The following is a 27,202-nucleotide window of genomic DNA, read 5'->3' on the forward strand; positions in this document are numbered from 1 at the left end:
ACAAAGAGGAATGCTCAGAGAACGATAGGTATGGTGTAGGCTGCAGTCTTTCCACTACCAGTTCTAGCTTTTGCAAGTATATCTTTTCCTTGAAGTGATAGAGGTATAGATTTTGCTTGAATTAGCGTTGGATGTTCATAACCAATCTTTTTAACTGCTTTAATGATTCTCATACCGAGACACATCGATTCAAAAGTAGTCTCTCCATTGACGAGTGATTCACTAATATTTGAATTATTCGATTTCCCGGTAATTAATGTTTTACTTAGATCCATCTCTCTCTTTCTCGTTATCTCTCACTCTTTTTTTGTGTGGACGATAAAAGGATGAGGCGAAAAATTGATTCGTTCGTCTTTCAAAAGTTGCATCAAAATTAAAAAAAAATGAAACAAACAATATCATCTTTTCTATTTCATTATTTGTTTGTTTTATTTATTTAGTTTAATATTATGAAAGAGAATAATTATTATTTAGACTTTAGAGTAATAATACGTAGTTTTGTATTACGTAAACTTATATTTCAACATGTACAAAAGTTAAATAATAGATCGATTGAAGGTGATGCTCAAAGAGGAGTGACATTGTTAAGATGGGAAGAGTTGATGTGTAGACCAATACATTTACTCATTCAACACAAGTCAATTCAATTGGTTAAAGAGTCTATGAGACTGTATGCACCATATCACCGATTCTTGTTTGATTTGTTGCAGGTAGCAAACGCAAAGAGATTGGCTATGGGAAGAAACCCATCAAAGTTGATCGATCTTGCTGCATTACACAACTCGATGGAGCTTTTACTCTACTTTCACAACGAATTTGAATTGGATCTAATGTCTACAACTGCTGGTCACTCTCAGACTAAAGTATCATCGTGTATAACCGATACTTTGATTGGTGACTTTCCAAAATATGCAAGACAGTCGGCTATGAGAGCTGCATCTATTCGATTCGAAGTTGAACTAGAACATACTGGTGGTGACATTAAAGAACGATCGTTTGCTACAAAGCTTGCTGTTGCTCATGCCGTAAAGAACAATAATTTCGAAATGGTCAAGTTCCTCCTAGAGAATCGAAGTGAAGGGTTTGACATGACAGCTATTGACAATGCCACCAAACTAGGACCCTTTTCCAATTTGAAAATGATCAAATACATGCATGACAAGTGTCCTCTTGCATTTGGTGATGGAGTAGCAGGCTGTCTTGGACCATTTGTATCGGCTGTTAGAGGTGGATTTGTTCAAGTGGCCGAATGGTTTATTAAACACAAATATTATTTTGACCCAAACCGAACAAATTGGTTGTATATAGATTGGGCAGCCAATTCAAGGAGTTTGGAAATGGTTAAACTCATGTTTAAACATGGTCTAGTCAATACTAATTGGTACAATGCAGACTTGTACACAAAGATTAGTAATCGTGGTGATTTTGATATTCTAGAATATCTAGAAAAAAACCGTCCCCCAAATATACCATCAACAATCAATATAGAGGAAATTAAAAGAGTATCATCAAACCATATAGAGCAAATAGGACTATTTGAAAAGATCAAAAAGGGAGACATACAAGTATTCAAAAATGACCCATCTAAAATCAAACTATTGGATCTTGGCTACAGTTCGCACATCTTTAAATATTTGGGTGATTCTGGTGATGTTGATTTCTTTAAAATCCTACACCAACACAATACTCATCCCGGTATCTACAGTTCAACCGAGTTTTTCTATGGTTTGGTGGATCGTCTCTTGTATCTTCATTATTCAGGTTCGTTGGAGCCGGTGCGAGAAAATGGCTTTTTGGAATGTCTAGACTATCTCTTGGAAAACAAACTCATTAGCAGATTGAGTTTTGTCGAAGCTGCCACTGTACATTGGAGTGGTGATGATGACTTGCTTTCTCGGTTCCCTTGGATATCTCATTCGGTGGGTTTGATCCCTGAATACAAACTATTCAACATTATTCACAAAAATGCTCTCAAGCCAGCTGGATACAAGCGCATCATCCAAATGCATCTAGAACAACGAACCTTGGGTACCCCTTTATTTCAAGGATTCAGCTATGCATTCCAATTCGATGTCGATCTCATCAAGAGTATTTATCAATTGGATCAAAGTCCAAAGTTGTTTGCCGAATTTACTCTTGCAGGTGTCTTGGAGAAATGCAATAATCCAAAGGTTCTATCGTTCCTAGTTAAAAACAATGTCATACAATTTCCACCAGGTGACTCTATATCATCACTATTCCTCACTCAAACCATGCCAGTTCAAAATTTAATTCATCAATTTAACAAACATCAAGAATATCAACCAGAGGCCGAACGTACTACTAGTAGCAGTATATTCGATCAACATCCAAATCAAATATACCTTTCGTTGGTACATGCCATATCCAAGTACAATTTCAAGAGTATCAATTATATTCTAAAAAATTCTCCAATCCAACCTTTGGTCGTCATCAAAAGAACTCTTAGTCATTTAAACCCGTCTGATACACTCTTGTCTGGTAGAGAGCCTTCTGTTTGGACAAAATTCTATTCTATATACATTCTATTGTTATCTTATGGAATGGACTTACACGATTTTTATTATCTTTTAAAATTACCATTATCTGTTTATACTGCTAATGATATTTAAAAAATTTAAATAAATATTAAATTATTAAATTTTTAATTATCCTCGAGATCCGGGTAGTAAATAAATCTAAAAATAAATGGGAAATTATTAAATGAGTTGCTATAATGATTGTTGTTTCTTTGGCTTCTCCTAGGTCCTTCCTTCATAGCCACTGACACATTCATCCACGCCTGTCGGGAACCTTCAATAGGCCTGGTTCCTTTTCTAACTTACTTCTACCTTCATCTTAATTAATTGTCTAGATTGGTTTAAGGAACGAGTTGCTCATAAGATATCTTGATGCTACTGATAATATTGATGATGCCTAGACAATTCGATTGCGATCATACACTATTGCCTGAAGTTTTGTTTATTCACTCTTGAATCTACCAATGTTGTGACAACACACTTTGACTGTTTTTTTTTTTTTTTAAAGTTATTAATAATAAAAAATATAATACAATGGGTATATTTTTCTTGGACTATACCACTTTTCTTTCGATACATTGTTATAGATATTATTTGTTATTACAATAACTATTGTACACCAATGTATGTATATATCAATATTAGAAGAAAAGAGTATGTACTGACTATCTGTTCCTAAGATGGAAACCCTCAATTCCCACCACGAACCACCTAATTTAGATATCCAACACACCGATGAAGAGACATCATTAGAATGCACACACAATCACAAAAGACAGAGACCTATGTCAAACGATCAAATGATCGTTCAATCTTCCAATGTTGTCAACGGGTCGACTATTCAAAACCTTCAAGGAGTATCAGCCATCAATGCTGCCATCAATGCTGCCATCAATGATGCCATCAATGATGCCATCAATGCTGCCCTTTCCCCCCTCAAGAACAATATCCTTTCGATCGTTCACAACGAAAGGGCCAGAGCAAACAATGCTCGCGCCTTATTGGGAGGTAGTCCACTTACACCAATCCACAATATAGACAATATTGATCCATCATATTTTCCAGCCACCCGACATGATATGTGGACCTCTCTCTTGCTCAAGTTAGTAGCATTCTCGATCACTACGGTTTAAACCATGGTCTCCCACCCTCAGTTGAGGAAAAGATCTTAGTGTTGACAATCTTTATCAACATGGGATGAGCAATTCATCCATAAACTTCACTAGTATTGAAACTTCATAATTTTTACTTTTTGTAAATAAATAAATGTTCTTTCTTTGATCCAATTTGATTTATTTCTATTGTTATTGTTGTTGATGTTGTTGACCAACAATAACCTTTCGTTGATAAATATATTTCAAGTCTCTTGTTGAACCAATGAATTGAAATTGATCGTCTGGAGCATTGAATGTATAAGGAACTGATCTTTTATAAGAATGGTCATGACTGAGAATGATTTTTTGGAGTGTCTTTACGTCGTCTAAATTGTTGAGAGTTTCACCAGCACCATAGGGATCGACCGATTTAAATGGATATGAGGTGATATCGGGGAAATATCCAATATACACCTTCATTGTGTGAATGGTTGGATTGTCAATGAGAATCGATCGAAGAGGAACTCTATAAAAGGTTGCCAACTTTTGTAATCGTCCACGTGTGAATCGAATCGATGTGATAAAGTCAATGATATAGACCGACTTTAGATTAGGGAATAAATCAATATCTTCGGAATCCTTGAGTGTGATGGTAGTAATATTGCGTTTGACGCTATCTTGCAATTTCTTGATATTAAAAGTACGTGGTACAATTAATTTACGTAATTGTTGTGATTTGATAGATGATTCATCCAATCCTTTTAAATTTGCTTTTAATAAATCGATTGATGTAATATTTTTAAAAGTATTCATCCAAGACCAATCTATTGTTGAATTCTCTGATTCATTTTCCCAATATAATGAAACATGTGTTAATGGTGAATCGGAGGAGGAGGAGTCGGTCTCTGATTCGTTCACTTGATAATGATGAGCAAGACTATTGATGAATAATTGGGCACCTTGGAATCTAGTGAGATTGGTAAACATGGAAGTTGGGAGTGAGAATAGTTTGTAGGCATTGTCGTCTTCACAAAGTCGAGTGATTCCATTGTACTTGGACATTGTGAATTGACATGGTGACAAGTTAAAACTACCTCTGGACGAGTGACGATTGATGGTGAGTTGGTTCAACAAATGGTTGGTGACATAATGAAACATGGCACGATTGACCAATCCCAAAGACAACCGTTTGTTGTATTCCTTTGGCAAAGGGTAATCACAGATCCTGTACTCTGCATTATCGTCATACTGGGAATGTACCAAACACTCTTGTTTTTGTTTTCTATAATTCCATAATACCAGTGGGTTGTCCAACCCATAGTCATGAGGATACACAATATTCTCATCTACCTTGCAACTACACATATGATCTGTATATGATTCCCAACACATTCTTGTAATCATCTTTAATATATATGTTGGAAATATTGGTCTATCATTATTAATAACATTATTATTATGATTATTATTATTAATATTATTATTTGTTTGGAAATAATTAACTTTTAAAATTATTTTTTTGATGGTTGATTGTTGTTTGTAAATTGAACCGTGGTAATCATATCCATACAATTGAAAGAATTCTAATATTGCATCAGTTACATCTCTTTTATAATCCAATACAATTGTTTCCACTTGTCCATTATTTAAATCTTCAAAATTTGGTAAATCACAAATTACCAAACCACTCTCATCACTGTCTACTCCAAAATCACTATTAATATTTGTATTATTATTATTATTATTATTATTATTATTATTATTATTATTATAATGTTGTTTAATTCTAATTGATTGAATAGTTGAATGATTTCTTGTAATCTTTTTAATTCCTGGGTATAATCCATCGTTGGATTGTGTTATAGTTATCTTGTTGATATTATCAAATGGTAGCAAGTTGTCATTATAATTATTACTATTATTATTACAATTATTGTATCCAGTTAAATAAAGATGTTGTAACATTATAAATGATTTACCATCTATTTGTTGTTGATGTTGTTGAGATATCATATGATATGACATTTTGACTACCGATTGTTTAACAATTAATTGAAGATTATCGAGTAATTGAATATTGATAATACTATCATCTGAACGTGGTAAGAGTAATTTTCGAATGGGATGGTTTAGGGAGACTGCTAAATCATAAATCTCGCTATGATAATTCTTGTATTTGTAATTGGACAAGTCAAATGAGACGACTTGATGTGCAAATGGCATGACAAGGTTATGGAAAGATTCCTGGCATTTGAGAGATCCTCTTAACCTTATACTTGACAATCTCGGCATAAGAGGTGGGAGATTCTTTACATGGTCAAGACTATGTGATTGAAATCCATCATTATCATAGACACCAGTCTCGACCATTAACGATTCAATTTTATCCAATGGATTAAAAGTTGATTGTGGTAATGATCCAAAACCTCCAAATAAAGAGTCAAATGTATCTGCTGATGTGATAGAGACTGATCGAATCTTTTTCAATGGAGAGTATTGGTTTTCAATATGACCAATCACTTGATTGACTGCTGGAGTCTTGGGTACTCTAATATGATGGAACAAGGTATTGGCGACAAATGCAAATGATTGTTTACTGACCAATGCTAATTGTAGTCTCCAACGATACCTATCTGCACTTTGATGATAATAGTTTGATCCGTCGGGACTTGAAAACGGGTTGATTTTCATGCGAGTGTGGTGTGTTGGGTCGTATTGAATATCCCTCTGCATAAACAACTCTGTATAGATACTATGCATTGGACACGATGCATTGAATCGTCTCCAACGATCGACTAGTTGCAGCTTAGAGTACAGAGATTGAACATGACTCTGATTGGAATGATTGTTTCGAATCCTTTGAACCAATTGATTTTGACTGTCTGATTCAGAGATTGACGTGATACACATACACAAATCAACTCCTCTCCAAGCTTCTTGAAATATTTTACCAATTAACCACCATGGTAAATTTAATTGTTCATCAACATCATGAACTTGATTGAATGTATTGATTTTCATTATTCTCTAATACTACTATTTATACAAATGTATTTAATTATTAATAAATTGTCTAAATTAATTTATTATTATTAATATTATCAATATTTACCTCTTGTTTAATATTATATATTTTTGATGATTCTTTAAACAAAACAGTGTGTGTGTTTGCATTGGTGGGATATTGTAGACACGACTAGTATTTAGTGTCCATGATAGACACCAACCGAAACCTATCAAAATCGAAAAAAAAAACAAAACATCCCATTGGATGATTCGTTATGCGATATTCTTTGCCATTCTATCTGTCCACCAGTCAAAAAAAAACGAATCAAAATTTGATTTTCGACCAGATGTAGATATATTTAGATCTTTTGTACAGTACCCCAACTGAAAATTAAAAAAAAAAAAAAAAAAAAAAAAAAGGTTTCGATTATATTAGAATAATAGCTTAGATAGTAATGAGAAGAAAGGTAATAAATGTGATGTACCTACCTACCTACCCCATTAATGTGCATTTATACTAGTTGTTGAAATAAGAGAGAAGTATCATCTGTCTGTCTGTCTGTCTAATATCTTATATATTATATGTGTATGTTGGCTTCTACTTCTGATAGGGTTAAACCTTATCTCTTATAAATAAGGTTGTTATGTTGCATGTTAACACATTGTTATGCACATATAGATAAAATATATCTATGAATAATATAGAATTAGATAATGCGTGCAAAACAAATGATCAGCTGTCAGAGGATGAGGCATTTTATTTATTCACTTTTTTAATTAAAATGTTTTTAATTGTGAATAAATAAAGATCATGTGACTGACTTGAATGAATATATAGGTATACTATATATCTAAATCCAACTTTCAACGTATTTACGGTCTTTGTTCTTGGTGAGTATGTTTTTTTAGTTTTTCTCCCATAAGATATCAATTACTATAAAAAATGTGAAAACTAATCATCTGATACAATATATATCAATTCTTGAGGCTTTGCATGTGCAAATATGGGTGCTTGTTACTTCGAATTCTATCAAATATCATGAAATTTTTCCTTCTAGAAGAAAGAGTCTGTTAACAAAACATCAGTTTATGTGTAATCAACTACTGCGTATAACCTGAAATCACCTATGGAGTGGTGCCTGCGATAGGCTCCCTCTTGGGTGATTTCAACCCCAAGCCCCGCTGTCACAACAATCCTTATTATTATTATTATTAATATTTATTATTAATTATTTTCTTTTTTGTGTGAAAATAAATTTAGTTTGATAATTTGTACTTGCAAAGTACTTGTAGTGATGGGTGTCGATGATGCGTTCAATAGAGGTTGGTAATTGGTTGACTTGATTTTGGCGGGATTTGGAGATGATGATGGTTTGTAGAGTTGGTGGGATGGTATCTGGAATAGACAAGATTGTATTGGTGATGGTTAGAGATGAATTGATCTTTATAGTTGTAATGGATGGGTTGGCAAGTAATATCTTGTTGATAACCTCTGGAACAACCATAAAATGTGCAAAACACATTCTGACAATGGTCGGTGGGAATATTGGTGTGAGGATACTAGATCCAGCTATACGGTTGATTGTAATACTCTTTAGATTTGGGTATTGCTCTGCCATACCTTGTGACTCGTCAATTTGATCGGATGGTTTAAACGAGACTGCTTCAAGTTGTTGTTTGATGGTATTGGGTAGATGAACGAGCATTGGAGAATCTGCTAAATTGACAAACAACTTTTTGAGATGAATGAGATTTGCAAAGCTTTGCATATCTGTTTCTTTTAGTTTGAGTGATGTGTAGGAGCAGTCCAGAGACACTAGTGTACTGTGAGACAACATTTGTGTGAGCCAAACGGACCCATCTGAAAACAATTTGATGTGAGTCAGTTGCTTGGGGAGTGGGTCGAATGGAGGTAACTCGTATCCTTCATATCGTGTGATAGATGATGCCACACGATTATTATCTGCCAATGATTGATAAAACTCTTTCTTGTCACGGAAAAAGATGGTTTCCAATCGATTGACATTCTTTAACAGACAATAAGGATTATCAATATGATTTTCGAATCCATCTCTTGAAGCTAAATGATTCGACGTGAATAAATTATTACTGATATATTGAAACAAGTTCTTGTTGATAGTTGACAACTCTAATTGTCTTTTCTGTATTTTAATTGGTTCCAAAAACGTTGCAACTTGATGATACCGATGTAGTGGACATTGTTCAACCATTTGAAGGAATTTAGAAATGATCGATGAACTTCTTAATTCCTCCACCTTTAGACTCTCCCATCGATTTAAATCCCAACTACAAGTACAGCGACTATACCCATTCCAGCATTCTTTAATTATTTGATAAATGATTCTATTTGGTAATTTTTGATTATTAATTTGATTATTATTATTAATATTTTGATTATTTTGATTTTGATTAATTTTAATTATAACCTTTCTATTAAAAGATTTTTTTGAAGATATTAATGAAGCATAAAAGTTTAAACCTCGATTATTTAAATATTCTATATCATTTTGAAAAAGATCAGAATTGAAATTTAAAATAATGATTGTGTGAACATTTGCCAAATCCTCTGGAATTAATTTAATTAATTGTTCAAATGTTCCCAATTTATAAACTAATCGAACTACTTTGATTTGTGGATTGACAGTAAAAAATTGTGATGGTATGAATCCAACTCCACTAAATGTTACTCTTTTAATGGTTGATGATAGTTTAATGTTGTCAGATGTGATTGATTGATTGTCAAATTGTAATGGTGAAAGGGGTGGATAAATAATGATATGATTTAATTTGGTGAAATGTTGGGTTTCAGATGATAGATTAGAAGATATTCTAAAGCAAGTTGCCTCTAATGACTGTTTGACAATAGTTGGTAGATCAATTAATACCAAATGATCTACCATGTGAGGTGGTAACAAAAGCTTTTTAAATGGACGTCCTTGGTTGAGTGATGTTAACATGTCTTGTAACTTTGAATTACTGTCTGTAGCATTATTATCCAATTCTTTTAAAGTGACACGTTGAAAGTCAAATGAATCGACAAATTTAAATGACTTGACAAATAGGTCTAGACGGGAAGGCAACAACGAGTGTGATACTAGTTTAGTGACATTTGGCATAACCTCTGCCAATAGAGTATAGTCTGTTATTTTACCATACTCATTTTCAAGTTCTAATTTGGTGACTTTGTTAAACTTTAGATGGTATGGCGAAATGGTCGACTCCAAAGGTTGTACTAGGTCCATGAATCTTTGTAGACTGAATACACTTAGTTTAGTGTATCCATTACTACTACTAACCCATGACTTGTTGTAGGAGCTGAGGTCAAAGTCAAGAGAGACACTATTAAACAAATGACCTTTGATAAAACCAGCAACTTGTTTGGAGATGGTAGCAAGATTTAGACGCCATTTATACCTATCATTGTCATAGTAGGTGTTGAATAGATTGGAAGAAGTGACTGGTGAAGGTTTTTGGTTGTTGTTGTTGTTGTTGGAGTTGTTGGTGTTGTTGTTTATTTCATCCATTCCACCTTTATAATGGTAGATTGGATTATCAAAGTAGTTGGTTTGATTGTATAGCGAGTGAAGTGGACATGATGCATTGTATCTCTTCAAATAGCTCAAGTGCTGTAGATACTGTAATGGATGATAAGTCAACATTTTCTCTCTTATACTACTCTCGTACAATGTGTATCGAAACGGTCTAGTTGACTGATCATCAATAACACATGTACAATAATCTATACTCTTCCAAGCAATCTCTAGTATACGATTAATTATAAATGTTGGTAGCCTACCATCACTACCACTACCATCACTACTACTTGTACACATATCTATCTACTATTATAATATATAATATATATAAATATATATCTCTTTTTTTGACAAAGATGATAAGTTGGTAAACTAAAAAATAATCATGATTTTAGTTGATGGAGGACAGTTTGAGAAAGAAAAGTTTACTTTGTTTCTAAAAATGGGGTATGAGCTGATTCGACCATTGATCAAATTCGCTGAAGCTATTATTATTTTATTTTTTATTTTTATTGGATATTTTAAAGTTTGTATTTTCTCTAAACCGTCAAGTACTGCTAGTAGTTCTTTTTTTTTATTATTCAACAAAAGAGAGAGAGAGAGAATAGATGGATACAACATTCTATTCAATATTTAGAGTATTGACAATTAGATTAGTAATATTTAGAAATGTTACGGTTATACATCAAAGGATTAAAGATGCACATGCTGATGACAAGACTATAGGACTGAGATTGAGTAGTCCAAAAGTTAAAGTAAATAATGATTTGGAGATTAGAAAGGGAAAAGAGTTCCACACCTATATCAATCTATACGAATCGTTACGATTTGGAAGAACAGACTTGTTTTTCAAATACTACAACTCGATGATTGTAGACGGTGCTGATCAAGAATACCAAGACAATCAATTTAGAAATGATACAGAGTTGGCAATCGTCGAATCAAAAGACGGTAATGGAAAAGTCAAGACCTACAGTAAATTGGATGAAACAAACGGTGACATCCTACCATACCCAGTCAAACCACTGACACTCATTCAAAGATCGATGGTCTATTTTACAGTGGCACTGTATACCAATAATATACCTCTATTACATTATTTAATCGATAGACTTGGTCTGACGTCGAATTACTGTCAACATTGTCAAGATCATCATATGACTGGATTGTCAAGATGTGTTAGTCGCAAGGATAGGGATAAGGATATCCCATGTCACAACCATCAAATGATTACATTCTTTAATACTCACGAAGCACTTAGTTTAATGCCGGGTCCACAAAATGTGCATGTCGATACAGTTAAACTTCTTTTAGAAGAATATAATCTAACTGCTATTTTGGCAATACAACCATTGGTATCGGCAGTTTTAATCAAGTGTGTGGTTAAATGTGATGTTGAAGCATTGCAATTAGTCCATACAAAGGTATCAAACAAGCCTGCTGTGACGGCAGCAGAGTGGAATGGAGAGAGTGACGGAAGTGAATATAGCGGACATGGTAGCTCGTCTGCATCTGACCAATCATCATTCTACGGGTCACCTGCCAAGGGCGTGTTAAAGGCGTTTCATTTGTTTCTCGAGAAACGACCTGCATCCGAGATACTACCCATTCTCAAGTACTGGACAGAGAACCGTGTTGGCTCGGTCGAGTGGAGTCAGGTGTTTAGAAGTACGTGTAGTCAACGTGACCGCGATGGAAACAACTATGACTCGGTATTTGACTATATGCACGAGGAAGGAGTGATTACCAAGATGAAAGCAACCTATACCATCCCGAGTGGAGTGTGTACACAGTCGATGCATATCACCAAAATGCTATTCCAACATTATGGTCAAATGATGAATCGGTACGCTACCAACTTGTACGCCGGTGCAGTCTCTAGTGGTAATTGCGAGGTTGTCAAATACATCTATGACAATCACAACACCTACAATCTACCTCCAACTCTTTTAAACGATGCACTTGAAAGAGGTCATGTTGCAATGGCCTATACCCTCATACATGATATTTGGCCAATTAAAACTATACTAGATAGTAGTAGTGATAGTAGTGAAAGTAGTAGTGATGGTGGTAGTGATGGTGAAAGTCTTACAGAACATTCAAGCGAGGAGGAAGAGGAAGAAGAAGAAGAGGAGAGTGAAGGTAGTAATAGTAGTCGTCATAGTATAACAATCAAACAATCAAGAAAATACATTAGCAACAAACATCGTCGTCGATCAAAAGCAAAAAAAGTACCCAAAGAAGAAGTAATTGTTAAATGGTCAGCCAAAACAATTAAATCAAATAGTGTACATTTACAATTTGTCAATTCAATACTAGAACAACATGAACGTGTAAATTGTACATTTGAAAAGGTGTATGGCAAGGCAATCAAAGCTAAACAATTTGATGTAGTTGCTAGAATAGACCAGATTATGAGTCTGTGTCTAGCACCATGGTATCAAACCTTTAAAATTGACTATCACTATGCATTGGTACAAGCCGTCAAGATTGGACACATAGAATTGGTAGAGACAATCATTACAAGTCATCATCCAAAGTTTATCGTTTCACACAATAATTATCGACTATTTACAGAGACGGCGATTGGTTTGGAAATATTTAGAATCATTGCATCAAGATCGAATCCTGGTGATTTGTTTGTTGATTTTGGAAGTAATAGTAATTTTTGGTATCATCCAGAGATTCCAAGATTACTATTCAAATACAAACATTATCAATCCTACCTAGATGAACCAAATCAAATTAAAAGAAAACCAGTAAGAAGAGCACCTACAGACACTGAAAGCGAAAGCGAGAGTAGTTCAAGTGAATCTACTAGCTCAATGGAAGATTCCTATTCATCGAGTTCACCACAAAGAATTCCACCAATGATCAAACAAAGTAAATTATTTAAAATTGCTATCATTGGTAATGATATTGAAGCTGTTCAATTATTACAACCTACAAATCAATTTTTTGATATTAATGATATTATTGGTAAATAGAAAAAGAAAAAAGAAAAAAAGAATCATATTTATTAATTTAATTATTTATTTGATTTTTAGGAATTGGATGTGAAACTGGTAATTTAGAAATGATAAAATGTTTAATTAAATTGGGATACCCAGTAACCAAATTAGTTTCATTGATTGATAGTTGTGGTGAATGTAAAGATCGTGACAAGGCATTTGAAATGGTTTATTATTTTATCGATCATTTCAACTATCGTTTGAAAAGGGATGATATGTTGTCTGCTGTTACTCTATTTTCAGATCCACCATTTGAACAACACACTATTGGTTTATCAAGTATACTACAAAAATCACAACAACAACAACAAGACGATGTTACCTCTCCATCTAAAAGAAATTTTGGTGTATTTATAAAATATTTGATTGCAAAGTTGGACAAGGAATTCCAAGATACTAAATCAAAACCATATCAAGAACCAGTTGATGAGTTTGCTCCTCTACCTCCTCCTTCTTCTTCTTCTCATCATCTTCCTCCACCACTACAATTTAAAGTAATGCCTAAAAAAGAATATAATGCATCAAATTATATTCAAGAGTATTTTACAGAAGCTGATATGGTAAAGATACTACTATCTCGTGCATTTAATCGTAATAATGCTCATGTCATTGAATCAATCATTGAAATCATGAATATAGCATGTCAAGAAAAAATTGATCATCTCCAAGTAGTTAAAGATTTGGAAAAGAGCTTGGAAATTGGTAAATCTAAATCTTCATCATCACCATCAAAAAAGAAAAAGGTTTATTTAAAATCAAACTATAAACCACTTGTAAAAACTCTGGAATGTCCTAAAAACTATCATTTCGATGGATATCATAATCATGGTCAAGAATTATTACCTTGTTTAGATTTATTTTATTATAAATCACATATTAATATTCAAAATATTATTAAATATAATCAAAATAATAATATTAAAAATAATAATAATAATAATGATCAAGATAAACCAATAATAATATTTAAAACAAAACCAGTTAATCCTTCAACTTATAGAGATATGGTATATGCAGCTTATAAATATGGTTTAATAGATTTCATACAACAAAGACAAAGATACAAATCAGAATATCCAGATACCTATTTTGATTTTAAATATGTTGCAAAGAAAACAGCTCAACCTGCAATATCATCAAACAAATCAAAAAAGAAAAATTGTATAATACAATAGAGATAGACTGACCGATGGTTGATAAGGATTAATCCCTATCTTTTGTATATCTATAATCTGTAATAGTAATCACTCAATAAAATGATCAATCAAATAATATTATTGAAAATCAAATACATGCCCACCTAGTTGGGAATTCAATGAAACTTGCATTGTTGTAAAAGTTTGGTGAAACGTTGTCCGACCCAAGCAGTTAACAAAAATATTTTTTAAATGTGTTTCATCACATCATCAACACCATCATCTTTGCGCAGTGGACAACAGACCACCTATGTAACTTTGTAAATAGTTTCAGAGAGAGTTATAGTTTTAGACATTACATTACATTACAATTTATTAATTATATTTATTTATTTTTGTACTATTAATTTAATAAAATTTAGTGAGATAATATGAGTGGATCAGTTGTAAGTACTTTATTTAAAAATGAATCAACTTTAGATATTAATAAATAAATATATTTATATTTATATTTGTATTATAGAGATCAAATATATTTATACAACAACAACAACAACAACAACAACCTCCACCACCACCCAATAGAGGTAATAGACAACAACCTCAACCTCAAGCACCTACATCAAAAGCACCATCACTTCAATCAATAAACAATCAAAACTATAATAACAATGTAAACAACAATCATAATTATAATCAACAACAACAACAACAACAACAGAATTATAACTATAATCAAAGTTATAATCAGAATAATAATCAATATGTATCATCACCTCCTCAATCATCATCACCATATTATCAAGACAATAGTAGTAGTGGTAGTTACAATGATAATAATTATGTTGTATCATTAGAAAAACAATATCATCAATTATCTATTGATGGTGCAAATGAACCAACTACTGTACCTGTATCTTTACATAAACCATCCTATACAAGTAATACTACTGCTACAACTACAACTATTCCATATCAACAACATCAACAAAAAAAAGATAATAATAATATAATATTGAACAAGATAAATGATCAATCACATTCAAGAATTGCATTGGCATCAATTGGAGTATCAGCGGTTGGAGGAGCAAATGTATTGGCACATTTACCTGAAACACTATTATGTGATCGTAACTACATCTCAACGATTCAATACACTGAAGTGATATTAGAGATTAGAGAAGCATCGATCAAACCATTACAATATGGTGAAAAGTTTAAACCAATCTTTGAAAAGACTCCATTGGTCATTTACAAGACCATTGTAGAGGATGTAGTGATTATCCAAATTGGCAATGTATTCATATACACTAATATGCGAGAGAAACCATGTGTTAGAATATATGGATACCACTACCTATTGTCTGACAATTACAACAATTATTTCATTGTAAAGATTGACAAGGACAGTACACCACAAGAAGATTTGGATAAATTGGAAGTACTACTCATGTACTATACAACTTATTACCGTCTACCTATTAAAAAGACGTATACCGATGACACGGCTAAAAAGATGGAATCGGCATCTGGTGGTTTGGAAAAGGGTAGTTTGGTTGTTAGCAAAGGACTGGTTTCTGGAGGTCAGTACTTTGCAAAGGGAGCATCCAAGATTGGTGACTTGTACAAAAACAACTCTAAAAAATATGAAGGTCCGGAAATGACAGAAGAGCAACGTCGTGCTTTGGAAGACCCCAACCATGAAAGCAACAAGAGTGTTAGGGACGCGGAAAAGTTTGCCAGTGGAACGAGCTCGGTTAAAAAGGGAATTGTGGGAGCATTTGGATTCGCGGGGTCCAAGATATCGCAAGGTGTCCGAAGCACAGACTGGTACAAAGAACGCGAGGAAAAGAAGAAACAAGAGGAATCAGAGGACAAGGGAAAGAGCGAAAAGAAGTCGGCGGCCGGTGGAGTAGGGTCGGCAGGATTATCAGCATTTAAAAACGTTTGGGGTGGATTAGAGGAAGGTGTATTAATCTCGGCACGTGGTGTACGTGATGCTAGTGTCGATGCCAAACGTCATACCAACGGAGACTATGAAGCTGAAATATCAAAGAGAAAATGGAATTCTGCTGGTAACCTAACAGTCAGTGTTGTCAATGTAGTGTCGATCGTCTCTACTACTTGGATCAAAGGTGCATTGTATGCAGCTGCCGGCGCCATCTCTTATGACCCCGATGTGGTGCAACATCTTAGTGGAGCGTGGTGGCGAGCTGGTTGGTTAGCCTATCGCTCCGATCTACTCAGTGGTGTTGGATGGACACCTCGTTGGGTCGTCCTCAGAAACTCAACCATTGCCATCTACTCCTCACCACGTGATCCACCTGGCAAACCGCTCATGCACAGTTACTTGACCAAAGTAAAAGGAATCAAGAAATTAAAACCAGATCGTATTCAACGTGATCATGGATTTGAAGTAGTAACCACCTCAAAATCACTCTATTTCTCCACCTATACTCCCGAAGTTGATTACTCTCATGAACCAAAATACCAACAAATAGATTATGCTCAAGAACTATCCTATTGGGTCGACAGTTTATTAAATGTTCAAACTTTTGTTGGTACTTTATTAGATGATGAATCTAAATAAACAAAAATAAAACAATATATAATATATTTATTTTAAAGACAATTAGTTAGTTGTTTTGATTATTATTTAAAAAAAATATTTATATCTACAAGTTGTCCATTTATTTTAATAAGTTAATATTTTTGACCAAATTTATTCTATTATAAATATATCTTGGTTGGGGTGAGTAGACTGAATGTGATTAGTTAATGGTGGATGGATGGATGGATGGAATGGTGAATAATTATTTAATATTACAATTTATAATTAATAAAGAGGAGATTGGAAAATAACCATACTTTATAAAAAGTATAGTATTGTGTGTTGGGATGTTGGTTTTGTGTGAAGAAATTAAAGACCCATCTCTCTCATTGTAACTGATAACAATACATTCATTTTATCATCATAGAAAATGGGATTGATCATTTGATGGAATGATGGGAGTTGTACCATTGTAGCATGTTTGTTGTATTGTTGTTGTTGTTGTTGTTGTTGTTGTTGTTGTTGTTGTTGTTGTTGTTGTTGTTGTTGTTGTTGTTGTTGTTGTTGTTGTTGATGTTGATGTTGATGTTGTTGGGGTGGTGAATGATAGAGTTGTTGGATTGGAACAGATGAACGGTGGCTTGGACTACTACTGTTGCTGCTGTTATCATCTACATAAATACTATATACAGATGCCAATGTTTCAGCTGCAGAATGACAACCATGATCATAACTTGCATTGTTGTCAATTTCCATTTTATCGGCTGCACATTCCTCTTCCTCCTCTTTTTCCTCTTCCTCTTGTTCTTTCTTTACCTGAGAAGCATGACCGGGTGAATACATTAAAAGATCTTGTTGGATTGATACACCAATGGACTCTACTTGGCTATCTTCAACCGATGTTTCTTCATCATCATCTTCACTATAATCATCATCATCAGAATGATGGATTAAACGTGGTGATTGGTTCACTACAGAGTCGTATCTCTCTTCTTCATTGTCAGCATCTTGATCAGAGTCATGTGAATCCAAAGGAGTACTAGGACTACTAGCAACAGAAGATGAATTGGAAACCTCGGCATCAACTGATTTGGTAACAGGACGACAACGACGACGACTTTGGAAAGATCTCTTTGGTGGCATCGATCTTGTTTCAGGTTTAGCTTCCGCTTCGGATTCGGACTCGGACATTTGTTGTGGTTGTTGTTCTGGCTCTTGTACTGGCTCTTGTACTTGTTCTTGTACTGGTGCTTGTTCAGGTTCCTTCTCTGGTTCTTGTACTGGTTCTTGTTCAGGTTCCGACTCTTCAGACACTTGGTGTTCTGGAATCCACTTTTTCAATGTACAACTACGACGTGGTCTGTTGGCCATGATCCAGCGTGTTGGAGCTACTTGGGTTGGTGTCAGTCTCTTTGGGGTAGATGCAACGACCTCTTGTTTGACAGATACCACTGGCTTTGGAGTGGCTGGTTTCTTTAGAGTGACTGGTTTCTTGAGAGTGGCTGGTTTCTTCAGAGTGGCTGGCTTCTTTGGAGTAGGTTTACTCTTTGGTGGTGGTGTTGGTGTTGGCTTTACCTCTGGTTCAGGCTCTTCTTCAGATGATTCTTGCTCGGATTCAGATGACTCCTCTTCTTCTTCTTCTTCCTCTTCTTCTTCCTCAGATGACATCATTTGATCCAACTCTTCATCATCCTCATCGTCAGATGGTTCAGTTTCCTCAGATGAGCTTGGTACATTTCTTGCTTTCTGACTTCTTGTTATGATTCTTCTGGTGGTAAGAACAGCAGCTGGTTGACGTTTCACTCTAGGTACCGACGATGCAGTACGAGTAGTAGTAGTAGTAGTACTGGTACTAGATTCAACCTTGAGAGCCTTTTTAACAATAGGAACACGTGAATTAATCTTTTCGAGACGGTCTACAGCCCTTTGGAGTACTTGTTCAACTGAACATTTCTCTTCTGATTGCTATATAAATAAATAAGAGATATACATAAACAATATTAATATTAAATAGTTAGTTCTCTTTTTTGTTGTAAGCAAACAAACAAGTAAGCATAGCAAACATACACTAACCAATAGATCAGATAACTTGTCTAGTAAAGCCTTTCTCTTCTCTCTACCTCTTCTTTCACTATCATTGTGTGCTCTTCTTCTTTGTTCACTATAAATTAAATAACAAAACAAAACAAATAATAATAATAATGTTAGTTCACATGGTTGATTGAGCACATGATGTATAGTATATGGTGGTACATACAGTGTCTCACGAGCAGGTGATAGTCTTTTCTTGTTTGAGGTTCCTCTTCTACTGTTATTTGGACTATAGTATAGGCATAGGCACAGACAGACACAGAGCAGCAAGGTAAAGGCATCACACAGAGAGCAGGAGCAGCAATATCAGATGAGAGATTTAAAAAAAAAAAAAAAGAAAGTGCAAGTTCAAAAAAGTTAGTACCTACAGTGTCGACGTCGACACTTTTAGTGAGAGAGATATTTTTATCTCATTTATATATATATTATTATTTATTTGTATACATACTTTGCCATTTTAGAGTTTGTTGGTGAGAAGTTGTTAGTTGTTAGAAGAAGTACTAGTTGTTGTTGTTGGTTAGTTTAATGATAAGCATGTGACAAAGAGTGCCATTTTATAGAGAGGGGGTTGTGTGCTCTCTCCTCACTAATTCATGACTGACCGATGTCTCGCCCTCATTAAAAATCGGTCAGTCATAGTTGATAGGATCAAGCTAAATAGGATCAAGCTGTGCGCCCCAACAAGATCAACTATTAAAAAAAAAAAAAAAAACAAAAACCAAGATGAGAGAGAGACAGGTGTCTTTGAACTTGCTCGAGTTGTTCGATCGAACCAAACAAATAATTAACAAAATAAATAATAAATAATAAATAATAAATAATAAATAATATGGATAATGGTAAATAGATGTTAGATGATAGATGATGTGAGAGCAACGCAATGATTTAGGAATCTTGAAAAGAAAAGAAGATAAAGACCGATCTCATTAGAAACAAAGCGTTGATTTAATACTATAGTGTGATTAATCTTCTTTTGTTCATTCATTCATTTGTAACTATTACTATTACTATTATTACTATAGTGAATGAAGATGATGATACTAGTTTATTAGTGATCATTGTAGATTTAAATGCATATAGTTGGGGGAAACAAGTAGAGTTGGCAGAACAGAATATAGATAGTACAAGTGGTAGTCGGTTCATTACTCTATCTACCTTTTTTGAACATTTGGTTATCTTTATCAATGCCTATTTGTTGTTGAATCAAGAGAATCAAATAGCTGTTATATCATCAAATGTTGGTGAAAGGTAATTGTTATTATTATTATTATTATTCATCGTTCCCCTTCAAATCATTCATTCATTCATTTCCCTTACTTTTTACTAATAAACATTTACTTACTTTTGTTTAGTTCATTTATATATCCGTCAAATCATGTAGATACTAAAGATAAGAGTATATCATTCAAGATATCACAATCATTAAATAATATATCAAAACATTTAATTGAAGGTAAATAGAAAGAGAGAGATAGAGATAGATTATCTATTTACTTTAAAGATCATCCCTTAACATTTTTTAATCTTTATATACATAGAGATTCATTTAACATCTGAAGAGAATTCATCATCTTCATCATTTTCGGCAGCCATGTCACTTGCCCTATGTTGTAAGTTAAAGTCGAACCAAACAAATAGAATAGAATAGTAATAGTAATAGTATACTAACCTATCTACATGTAGATATAAATAGAATTAAAAAAGACAACTCAACGATTAGATCAAGAATATTGGTATTCAATATATCACCAGATGTTTCAACACAATACATTCCAGTGATGAATTGTATATTCTCGGCACAAAAACAGAGTATTCCAGTAGACTCTTGTATACTCACATCGACCGATTCCACTTTTCTACAACAGGCATCTCATCTTACAAATGGAATTTATCTTAGACCTCATCGTCAAGATCATCTTGGTCAATATTTATTGGTACGATATGAAACAAGTTTAATAGACTATAATAGACTTTATATTAACCAATCTTTTATATCTAGTCATCTTTTTTAATTGATAGTTATTCTCGAAAATTCTTAAACGTACCAACTTTAAAGACTGTAGATTACAGAGCATCTTGTTTTTGTCATAAAAAAATTGTTGATATTGGATTTGTTTGTTCTGTTTGCTTATCAAGTATGTTTTCACCAACAAAAAGACATCTTTATTTAATCTAATCTAATCACAACTCTTTCTATTTATTATAACTATAGTTTATTGTAAATACTCTTCATCATGTACAACTTGTGGAACTAAATTCACAATCAAATTTAATATTAATCAACTCAAGACCTCCTCCTCTTCTTCTTCTTCTCAAAGTGAAAACAAATAAATGAATGAATGAATGAAATGAAATGAAGGAATTAATTAATTCCTTTATCTGATCAGATTATCTTGCTTATCGTACCGATAACCGTATTATTATCATAATAACTGTCCCTAAACAACAGAGAGCGATATAAAATCATATGATTATATAGTTAATATTATTATTTATTTACTTTTAAATTAAACATTATTTTTAATAGTTTTATATATATGCTCCGTTCAACCAGGAGTGTTGTTGTAAGATTGGGATTAGGATTATGATGGAAAAACCTTTAATAGTTGGAATCTCTCGCCAGAAAGAATACTGGTTCTATCTTGGTTTGAGAGAGATTGTTTTGGTACAAGATGATGTTGATTAGGACTGTCCCATTTGACCATTAAGTTGTCTTCAATGTTTTCATAAACGCCATCTGTATTTGGAATTAATTCCTTTGTCATATAAAGATAATACTCACAAGAATTCAATTCTGTAAACGATCCAGTCTCGTTTGATAGCTGAGCATTATAGAAATCCAACTTTTCTTTTGAAAACTGTAACAAGCTTTTGTATGCTTCAACCAAGATTGTTCGACACTCTTCGTCGCATTGTGGTCCCAGCTCTTCAATATCCGTCCAATCTACCAGATCTTTAAGCAATGTATCACCTATATAATCTTTATATATTTTAAATCGATTGTGTTCCTGACACACCATTTCTTGATTGATCTATTGGATAGCTTTTTAACAAGTAAATATAGTATTGTGTTTTTGTGGAGGAGAATGATGAGATGATTCCCCAAATGTGAGTCACATTTGTTTTTTATTTCTTTTTGATCACCACACCCCACAAGTTCTTGGTGATCCTCTTGCAGGTGATGTTGTTTGTGATCCTCTTGTCATTGAGTTGATTATCATCATCTTTAAGAATGATTTGAATATCTTTGTTTTTTCAATCGAAGGGATTGATGAATCTATATTCGTAAAAGATATTTGAATTTTAGTTAGAAACAATTAATTGTTTTTAAAAAGTGAGTATAACATACCATTGTTTGAGTTTAAGCCTCTAAATATTCTTTGTACTGCTCGTGGCTCTCATTGTCCTTTGTTAATTGTATTGTATCAATAATACCAATAAATGGATTTGTAGTTATAGTTGTAGTTGTATTTTGATTGTTTGTTTGTTGAAGTTGTTGTTCCAATTGAGATGTAGAACTAATTAACTAAAAAAAATAAAAATTCCAAAAAGAGGAAAGGCGTGCCGTGCCAATTGTTGGTGTCAACATTCGTCATTTTGTATTAAAACTAATAAAAGGTACTCTCAATCATTTTTTCGAACAATAATAATAATAATCCTTTTAAAATCAAATAAAAAAATAATTAAATAAATATTGTTTCAAGAATAAATCTAACTTCTATAAAATATTGATTTGATTCATACACGTGAACAGATCCTTCATCAAACCAACCAACTAGTAGTTATATATAGTTATCATACTAATATTTTTTACTATTAGTAGTTTTTAACTGCAGTAAATTCCTTTATCTGATCAGATTATGTGATTATTAAAGGGGATTGCAACAATTGTGATGAAATATCTGATATCGGAGAAACACATGCAATAGACCGATTCGGACTTTGCCAAAACAATTTTATTTTTTTAAATTATTTCCATTTTGATGAAGATATTTTGTTATTTTCAAACACCCATCGATTGCCCACTACAACGGAAATTCAACAAAAAACGAAGGGATCAAAACAACACAATCTTGCTTATTGCACCGATAACCGTATTGTTATCATAATAACTGTCCCTAAACAACAACAAAGAGCGATAGATATCCTATCCCAACCCCCTATGGCTTTCTTTGTTTGTTTGTCCGCACATCTCTTCAAATCTACGTTTGGAGTCCGACAATGAAGACAAACTGACAACCAAACAAACCAACTTGTTGCAAACATACTAATAACATAGTAGAATAGATAGATAGATAGATAGATAGATAGATAGACAGATAGATAGAGATAATAGTAGTATACATAATGTCAACACCTAAAATAGTACCCTTTCGAATCGTTTTTGGTATGTTTATTGATCATCATATTTAAATCAAATATACTAACTTTACTCGGTTTTTTGTAATTAAGTGGGCGATGGAGGGAGTGGTAAAACAACATTAGTTCAAGGTTTGTTTGATGTCGAACCTGTACTTGAAAGAGAGTCATTTAATTATCCTTATTCTCCTGCTGAAAGATTCTATGATCAATCTGTATCTGCTTTAAATATTCAAATTGTATGTCGAGAATTCATATATTAAGAGTTGGAGTCAGAGTGAGTCATCATATGCTTACTTACTTACTTACTTTGTTTTTTTGATATAGTTCATTTATAGAGCACAAAGATTTGATAGACGTCAAAATCAAGCTTATGGTACTGCTAGATTGGCAGTGGTAGTGGTTGATGTTACCAATCAAGTGTCTATATCGAACATTGGCAATTGGTGTGGAGAGATTGAAAGATACAGTCATGATAATATACATGTACTGGTAGTTGGAATGAAATGTGATGTTGATGAAGAGGACAGAGTCATGTCCAAAGAAGAGATCAACGCAAAGATTAAAACATTCTCTAACCACCAATACATTGAAATGTGCCGAGACGATTTGCATAAGAAAAAGACAGAGTTTATGCATATTGTAAAGAATTGCTTCAACGGTGAAGTGATGTCTTGTTATTCAACGGTACAACCATTTTATAGTCGTACTGGTCAAGGTACCCCCGCACAGTTTGGTGCTGGATTGTATGGTGCATCTGCACGTTTACACTTGGATGCGATTCGATGTGATGATTCCCACCACCTACCATTTCAACTACCGGTTCGTAGAGTCACCTATACTATTGAAGCAGCTGCCAATAACAACTCTCAACCAATATGTGATCAATTATTCCAAAAGGTGGTGATGATTGGGACTGCACGTACCACCACACGTGATGCTGCAATCCCTTCGGTCTTTAAATCGGTGTATCTAGTCAGAAAGATATTTGGACAGGTCCGCGAGATTCACAGACAATTGGGACTGTGGACTGTACCATTGTCAAGCAATAACGCTGCTTTTTGGTGCTCCCATCCTCGTCTTGTTGGTATGCTACGATACAAGTTTGCTTGTGGACATGATCCCATCCAATTCGAGTTGGCTTCCCACAACCTACGAATATTCCTTCGAAATAATCGTGACTTGGATCTAATGAAACGTTGCTGTGATTTGAACAAAACACGTGTAGTTGGTACTATTGAATCGTGGTTTGTTGACGATGCATGTATATCTGGGTCACTAGAGATTGTACAATATTTACATAAAAAAGGGTATCAGTGGACTGTCCATGGATTCATGTACAGTGTTATTTTTGGTTACTTGGATATTACAAAATACATATCTCAAAATAGTACCATTGCAAGTCCAAAATTAATTAAAGCTTCTAGAAAAAAAGATAAATCAAACAATAATAATAATATTAATAATAATAATAATAATAATAGTGATTCCTCTATACTATCAACATTTAACCTTTCAGAACATCATATTAAAGAAGCCAGTCAATTGGCTCTAGTATACAAACGAGCGGAGCATTTAAAATTCTTTAAAAAGTTATTAAATGTTCCTTTTATTGAAAAGGTTCAATCTATATTTAAATAACAAGAATTCTCTTCATTTCCTTTTTAAATAAGAAAAATATATATTAGTTAGTATATTAATTAATATATTAATTGTAAACAATAAAACTAAACAAACAAATTATTTATTTTAATACAAACGTCATTTTCTAATGGGGCTCTTTCCATTTATTCCAACTCCATGCAGGGTAAAAGAATCTATAGTTTCAATAAAAGAATCCATTTGCAGGAGAATGATCATCTTTTCAATTGAAACTATAGACTCTGAGACCGATGAGGACGAATTATTAGAAACTTCTTGTTTTTTGGGTCTTTGAAGAAACCGACCATTGATATCCATTAAACTATAGATAAATAATAAAAGGTTGTTTCTCTTGAGTGTAAGGCTTTATGCCTTGGTACTTGATGTTTATCTTTTGCACAAGGTCGAGATAAAATCATCCGAGATCCAAGCAAGCTTGATAGAAAAGAGCACAATAATCGACTGCATCTTCTTGATTTGTTGTTTTTTATTTGACTATGTAATGTATAACTACACCAAACTAGTGTATACAACAAATATCCAAATAAGAAGAGTATTGAAAAAAAGGATAATCAGATTTTTTTAAGAATAATGATTAAAAAGAATTGACAGGTTTTGGGTCAGAGTGAACTGCTTTTTTTTTATTAATTTTAATATTTATTTATTTGTTTTTTGTACAATGACAACAACATTTCAAGATAATATAAGTGTAGCTAAATTTACGGTTGTTTTATTTGGTGACCCGAAATCTGGAAAGACTACTACCATCAATACTCTCAGTGGTCAGGCTCAAACAACTACTACTAATCCTTCAAGCTACACCTTTACAACTCCTCCTTGTACATTTTATTCTGATCAAAATATTTCAACTGTAATACTTCAATTTGTATGTACAAACTATGATATATTATATGATCACTCTCATTATTTGCTAACACTTTCATCTCTATTCTCTTTTAAAAACTATAGTATAAAATTGAAGAACAAAAATACTTTGAAAGAAAAGATTATGCATACTATAGAGCTTCAAAGTTGGCCATTGTAGTAATAGACCTAACTAGTCAATCATCATGGGATAATAGAAATCGTTGGTTGGCAGAGATTGAAAGATATTGTGCCTATGAGATTAAAGTTGTGGTCGTTGGAACCAAAGGCGATCTGACTATCAACAACAATAATCAGAGAATAGTATCTCAAGAGATGATTGATAGTTTTGTTGACCCATTGGAATTCACTTATATTGAACTAATCAAAGATGGTGGTGGTGGATTAGATCAACGTGATCAATTTCAACAAATAATGATTGATGCTGAAAACAAAAGATTCATCAAACAAATGATTAATACTTGTCAATTAACAATTAATTTTAAAAGAAATCAAATTAATAATAATAATAATAATAATTCAACAAATAATAATAATAATAATAATAATAATTTAACAAAAATATTTTATATGGTATTTAATAACAAGGTATTATTTAAAAATATAATGGGTCAAGTCAAAGAGATACATAATATCATGCGTGTCAAAGCATACAAATTAGATTATAGTCAACCACATTTTTGGGTATCACATCCATCTCTTGTCAATGCACTTTTATATCGACATAAATATGCTAAAAAGTATCTATTGTCACCATTGACACTACAATTTTTAGAACCATTCCTTTGGAACAATTCAAATTTTCAATTGTTTCATTCACTCTTTCCCATTTCCAACAAGTCTATACTCGATGGTGATGAAAGTAAGAAATTTGTAGATGCAAGTTGTATATCTGGATCTTTAGAGATTGTAAAGTACCTCTTTAAAAAATTGAACCTTCCATTTACTCTTAAAGGGTTCTTTTCATCAATCATTCTTGGATATACAGATATTACAAAATACCTTGTAGGTCAATCACAAGTTTTAAGGAAAAATCATGATCAGATCCAGATTACTCCATCAACCAAAATTATAATTACTAGAGATATTTTAATAGAAGGAATTAGATTGGCAAAAGCATATCATAGTAATAGAGATTCAACAATATTGGTTTATCTTGAACATGAATTGGATAATTTAGAAAATGGAAAACCAATTTTAAAAAAATTTACTTCTTTATTTAAAAAATAAATTAACCTTTTTTTTTTTTTATTTACATGTGTTAATTGTATAGAGATTATATTTATATGTTGTTTGAAAAAAAATATTATTTTGATAACAGATGGTATGGTAGT

General features: G+C 33.1%; 13 protein-coding genes across 13 annotated transcripts; 7 read left to right on the forward strand and 6 right to left on the reverse strand.

Moving 5' to 3' along the window:
• Positions 1-14: 14 nt before the first annotated feature.
• On the reverse strand, positions 15-275 carry DFA_04910 (uncharacterized protein; the record flags this gene model as incomplete). The annotated part of the gene is made up of 1 exon (XM_004360574.1): positions 15-275. The coding sequence occupies one exon, from the start codon at positions 273-275 to the stop codon at positions 15-17; it is 261 nt and encodes an 86-aa protein (XP_004360631.1).
• Positions 276-449: 174 nt separating this feature from the next.
• DFA_04911 (uncharacterized protein) lies at positions 450-2,630 on the forward strand (the record flags this gene model as incomplete). Its single annotated transcript, XM_004360575.1, has 1 exon — positions 450-2,630. One exon carries the CDS (start codon positions 450-452, stop codon positions 2,628-2,630), a length of 2,181 nt encoding a protein of 726 aa, XP_004360632.1.
• A 587-nt stretch (positions 2,631-3,217) lies between these two features.
• Positions 3,218-3,670, forward strand: DFA_04912 (uncharacterized protein; the record flags this gene model as incomplete). Its single annotated transcript, XM_004360576.1, has 1 exon — positions 3,218-3,670. The coding sequence occupies one exon, from the start codon at positions 3,218-3,220 to the stop codon at positions 3,668-3,670; it is 453 nt and encodes a 150-aa protein (XP_004360633.1).
• Positions 3,671-3,841: 171 nt separating this feature from the next.
• DFA_04913 (uncharacterized protein) lies at positions 3,842-6,652 on the reverse strand (the record flags this gene model as incomplete). The annotated part of the gene is made up of 1 exon (XM_004360577.1): positions 3,842-6,652. One exon carries the CDS (start codon positions 6,650-6,652, stop codon positions 3,842-3,844), a length of 2,811 nt encoding a protein of 936 aa, XP_004360634.1.
• A 1,214-nt stretch (positions 6,653-7,866) lies between these two features.
• On the reverse strand, positions 7,867-10,491 carry DFA_04914 (uncharacterized protein; the record flags this gene model as incomplete). The annotated part of the gene is made up of 2 exons (XM_004360578.1): positions 7,867-9,997; positions 10,073-10,491. 2 exons carry the CDS (start codon positions 10,489-10,491, stop codon positions 7,867-7,869), a joined length of 2,550 nt encoding a protein of 849 aa, XP_004360635.1.
• Positions 10,492-10,802: 311 nt separating this feature from the next.
• DFA_04915 (uncharacterized protein) lies at positions 10,803-14,460 on the forward strand (the record flags this gene model as incomplete). Its single annotated transcript, XM_004360579.1, has 3 exons — positions 10,803-13,173; positions 13,242-14,366; positions 14,447-14,460. The coding sequence occupies 3 exons, from the start codon at positions 10,803-10,805 to the stop codon at positions 14,458-14,460; spliced, it is 3,510 nt and encodes a 1,169-aa protein (XP_004360636.1).
• A 312-nt stretch (positions 14,461-14,772) lies between these two features.
• DFA_04916 (uncharacterized protein) lies at positions 14,773-16,931 on the forward strand (the record flags this gene model as incomplete). The annotated part of the gene is made up of 3 exons (XM_004360580.1): positions 14,773-14,787; positions 14,865-15,638; positions 15,738-16,931. 3 exons carry the CDS (start codon positions 14,773-14,775, stop codon positions 16,929-16,931), a joined length of 1,983 nt encoding a protein of 660 aa, XP_004360637.1.
• Positions 16,932-17,261: 330 nt separating this feature from the next.
• On the reverse strand, positions 17,262-19,439 carry DFA_04917 (uncharacterized protein; the record flags this gene model as incomplete). The annotated part of the gene is made up of 4 exons (XM_004360581.1): positions 17,262-18,857; positions 18,960-19,053; positions 19,150-19,212; positions 19,432-19,439. 4 exons carry the CDS (start codon positions 19,437-19,439, stop codon positions 17,262-17,264), a joined length of 1,761 nt encoding a protein of 586 aa, XP_004360638.1.
• A 373-nt stretch (positions 19,440-19,812) lies between these two features.
• gtf2h3 (general transcription factor IIH) lies at positions 19,813-21,314 on the forward strand (the record flags this gene model as incomplete). The annotated part of the gene is made up of 7 exons (XM_004360582.1): positions 19,813-19,822; positions 20,006-20,231; positions 20,336-20,436; positions 20,522-20,593; positions 20,667-20,917; positions 20,983-21,118; positions 21,196-21,314. The coding sequence occupies 7 exons, from the start codon at positions 19,813-19,815 to the stop codon at positions 21,312-21,314; spliced, it is 915 nt and encodes a 304-aa protein (XP_004360639.1).
• Positions 21,315-21,565: 251 nt separating this feature from the next.
• Positions 21,566-22,189, reverse strand: DFA_04919 (uncharacterized protein; the record flags this gene model as incomplete). Its single annotated transcript, XM_004360583.1, has 2 exons — positions 21,566-21,826; positions 22,133-22,189. 2 exons carry the CDS (start codon positions 22,187-22,189, stop codon positions 21,566-21,568), a joined length of 318 nt encoding a protein of 105 aa, XP_004360640.1.
• Positions 22,190-22,344: 155 nt separating this feature from the next.
• Positions 22,345-23,249, reverse strand: DFA_04920 (uncharacterized protein; the record flags this gene model as incomplete). The annotated part of the gene is made up of 2 exons (XM_004360584.1): positions 22,345-22,509; positions 23,097-23,249. 2 exons carry the CDS (start codon positions 23,247-23,249, stop codon positions 22,345-22,347), a joined length of 318 nt encoding a protein of 105 aa, XP_004360641.1.
• An 81-nt stretch (positions 23,250-23,330) lies between these two features.
• Positions 23,331-25,582, forward strand: DFA_04921 (uncharacterized protein; the record flags this gene model as incomplete). The annotated part of the gene is made up of 5 exons (XM_004360585.1): positions 23,331-23,370; positions 23,436-23,581; positions 23,670-24,606; positions 24,652-24,896; positions 25,571-25,582. 5 exons carry the CDS (start codon positions 23,331-23,333, stop codon positions 25,580-25,582), a joined length of 1,380 nt encoding a protein of 459 aa, XP_004360642.1.
• Positions 25,583-25,662: 80 nt separating this feature from the next.
• Positions 25,663-27,098, forward strand: DFA_04922 (uncharacterized protein; the record flags this gene model as incomplete). Its single annotated transcript, XM_004360586.1, has 2 exons — positions 25,663-25,869; positions 25,953-27,098. 2 exons carry the CDS (start codon positions 25,663-25,665, stop codon positions 27,096-27,098), a joined length of 1,353 nt encoding a protein of 450 aa, XP_004360643.1.
• Positions 27,099-27,202: the final 104 nt, after the last annotated feature.

The sequence above is a fragment of the Cavenderia fasciculata genome (assembly GCF_000203815.1).
Source record: "Cavenderia fasciculata unplaced genomic scaffold Scf_Dfasci-G-o-80e12.f1-5, whole genome shotgun sequence".
Taxonomy (NCBI): Eukaryota; Evosea; class Eumycetozoa; order Acytosteliales; family Cavenderiaceae; genus Cavenderia; species Cavenderia fasciculata.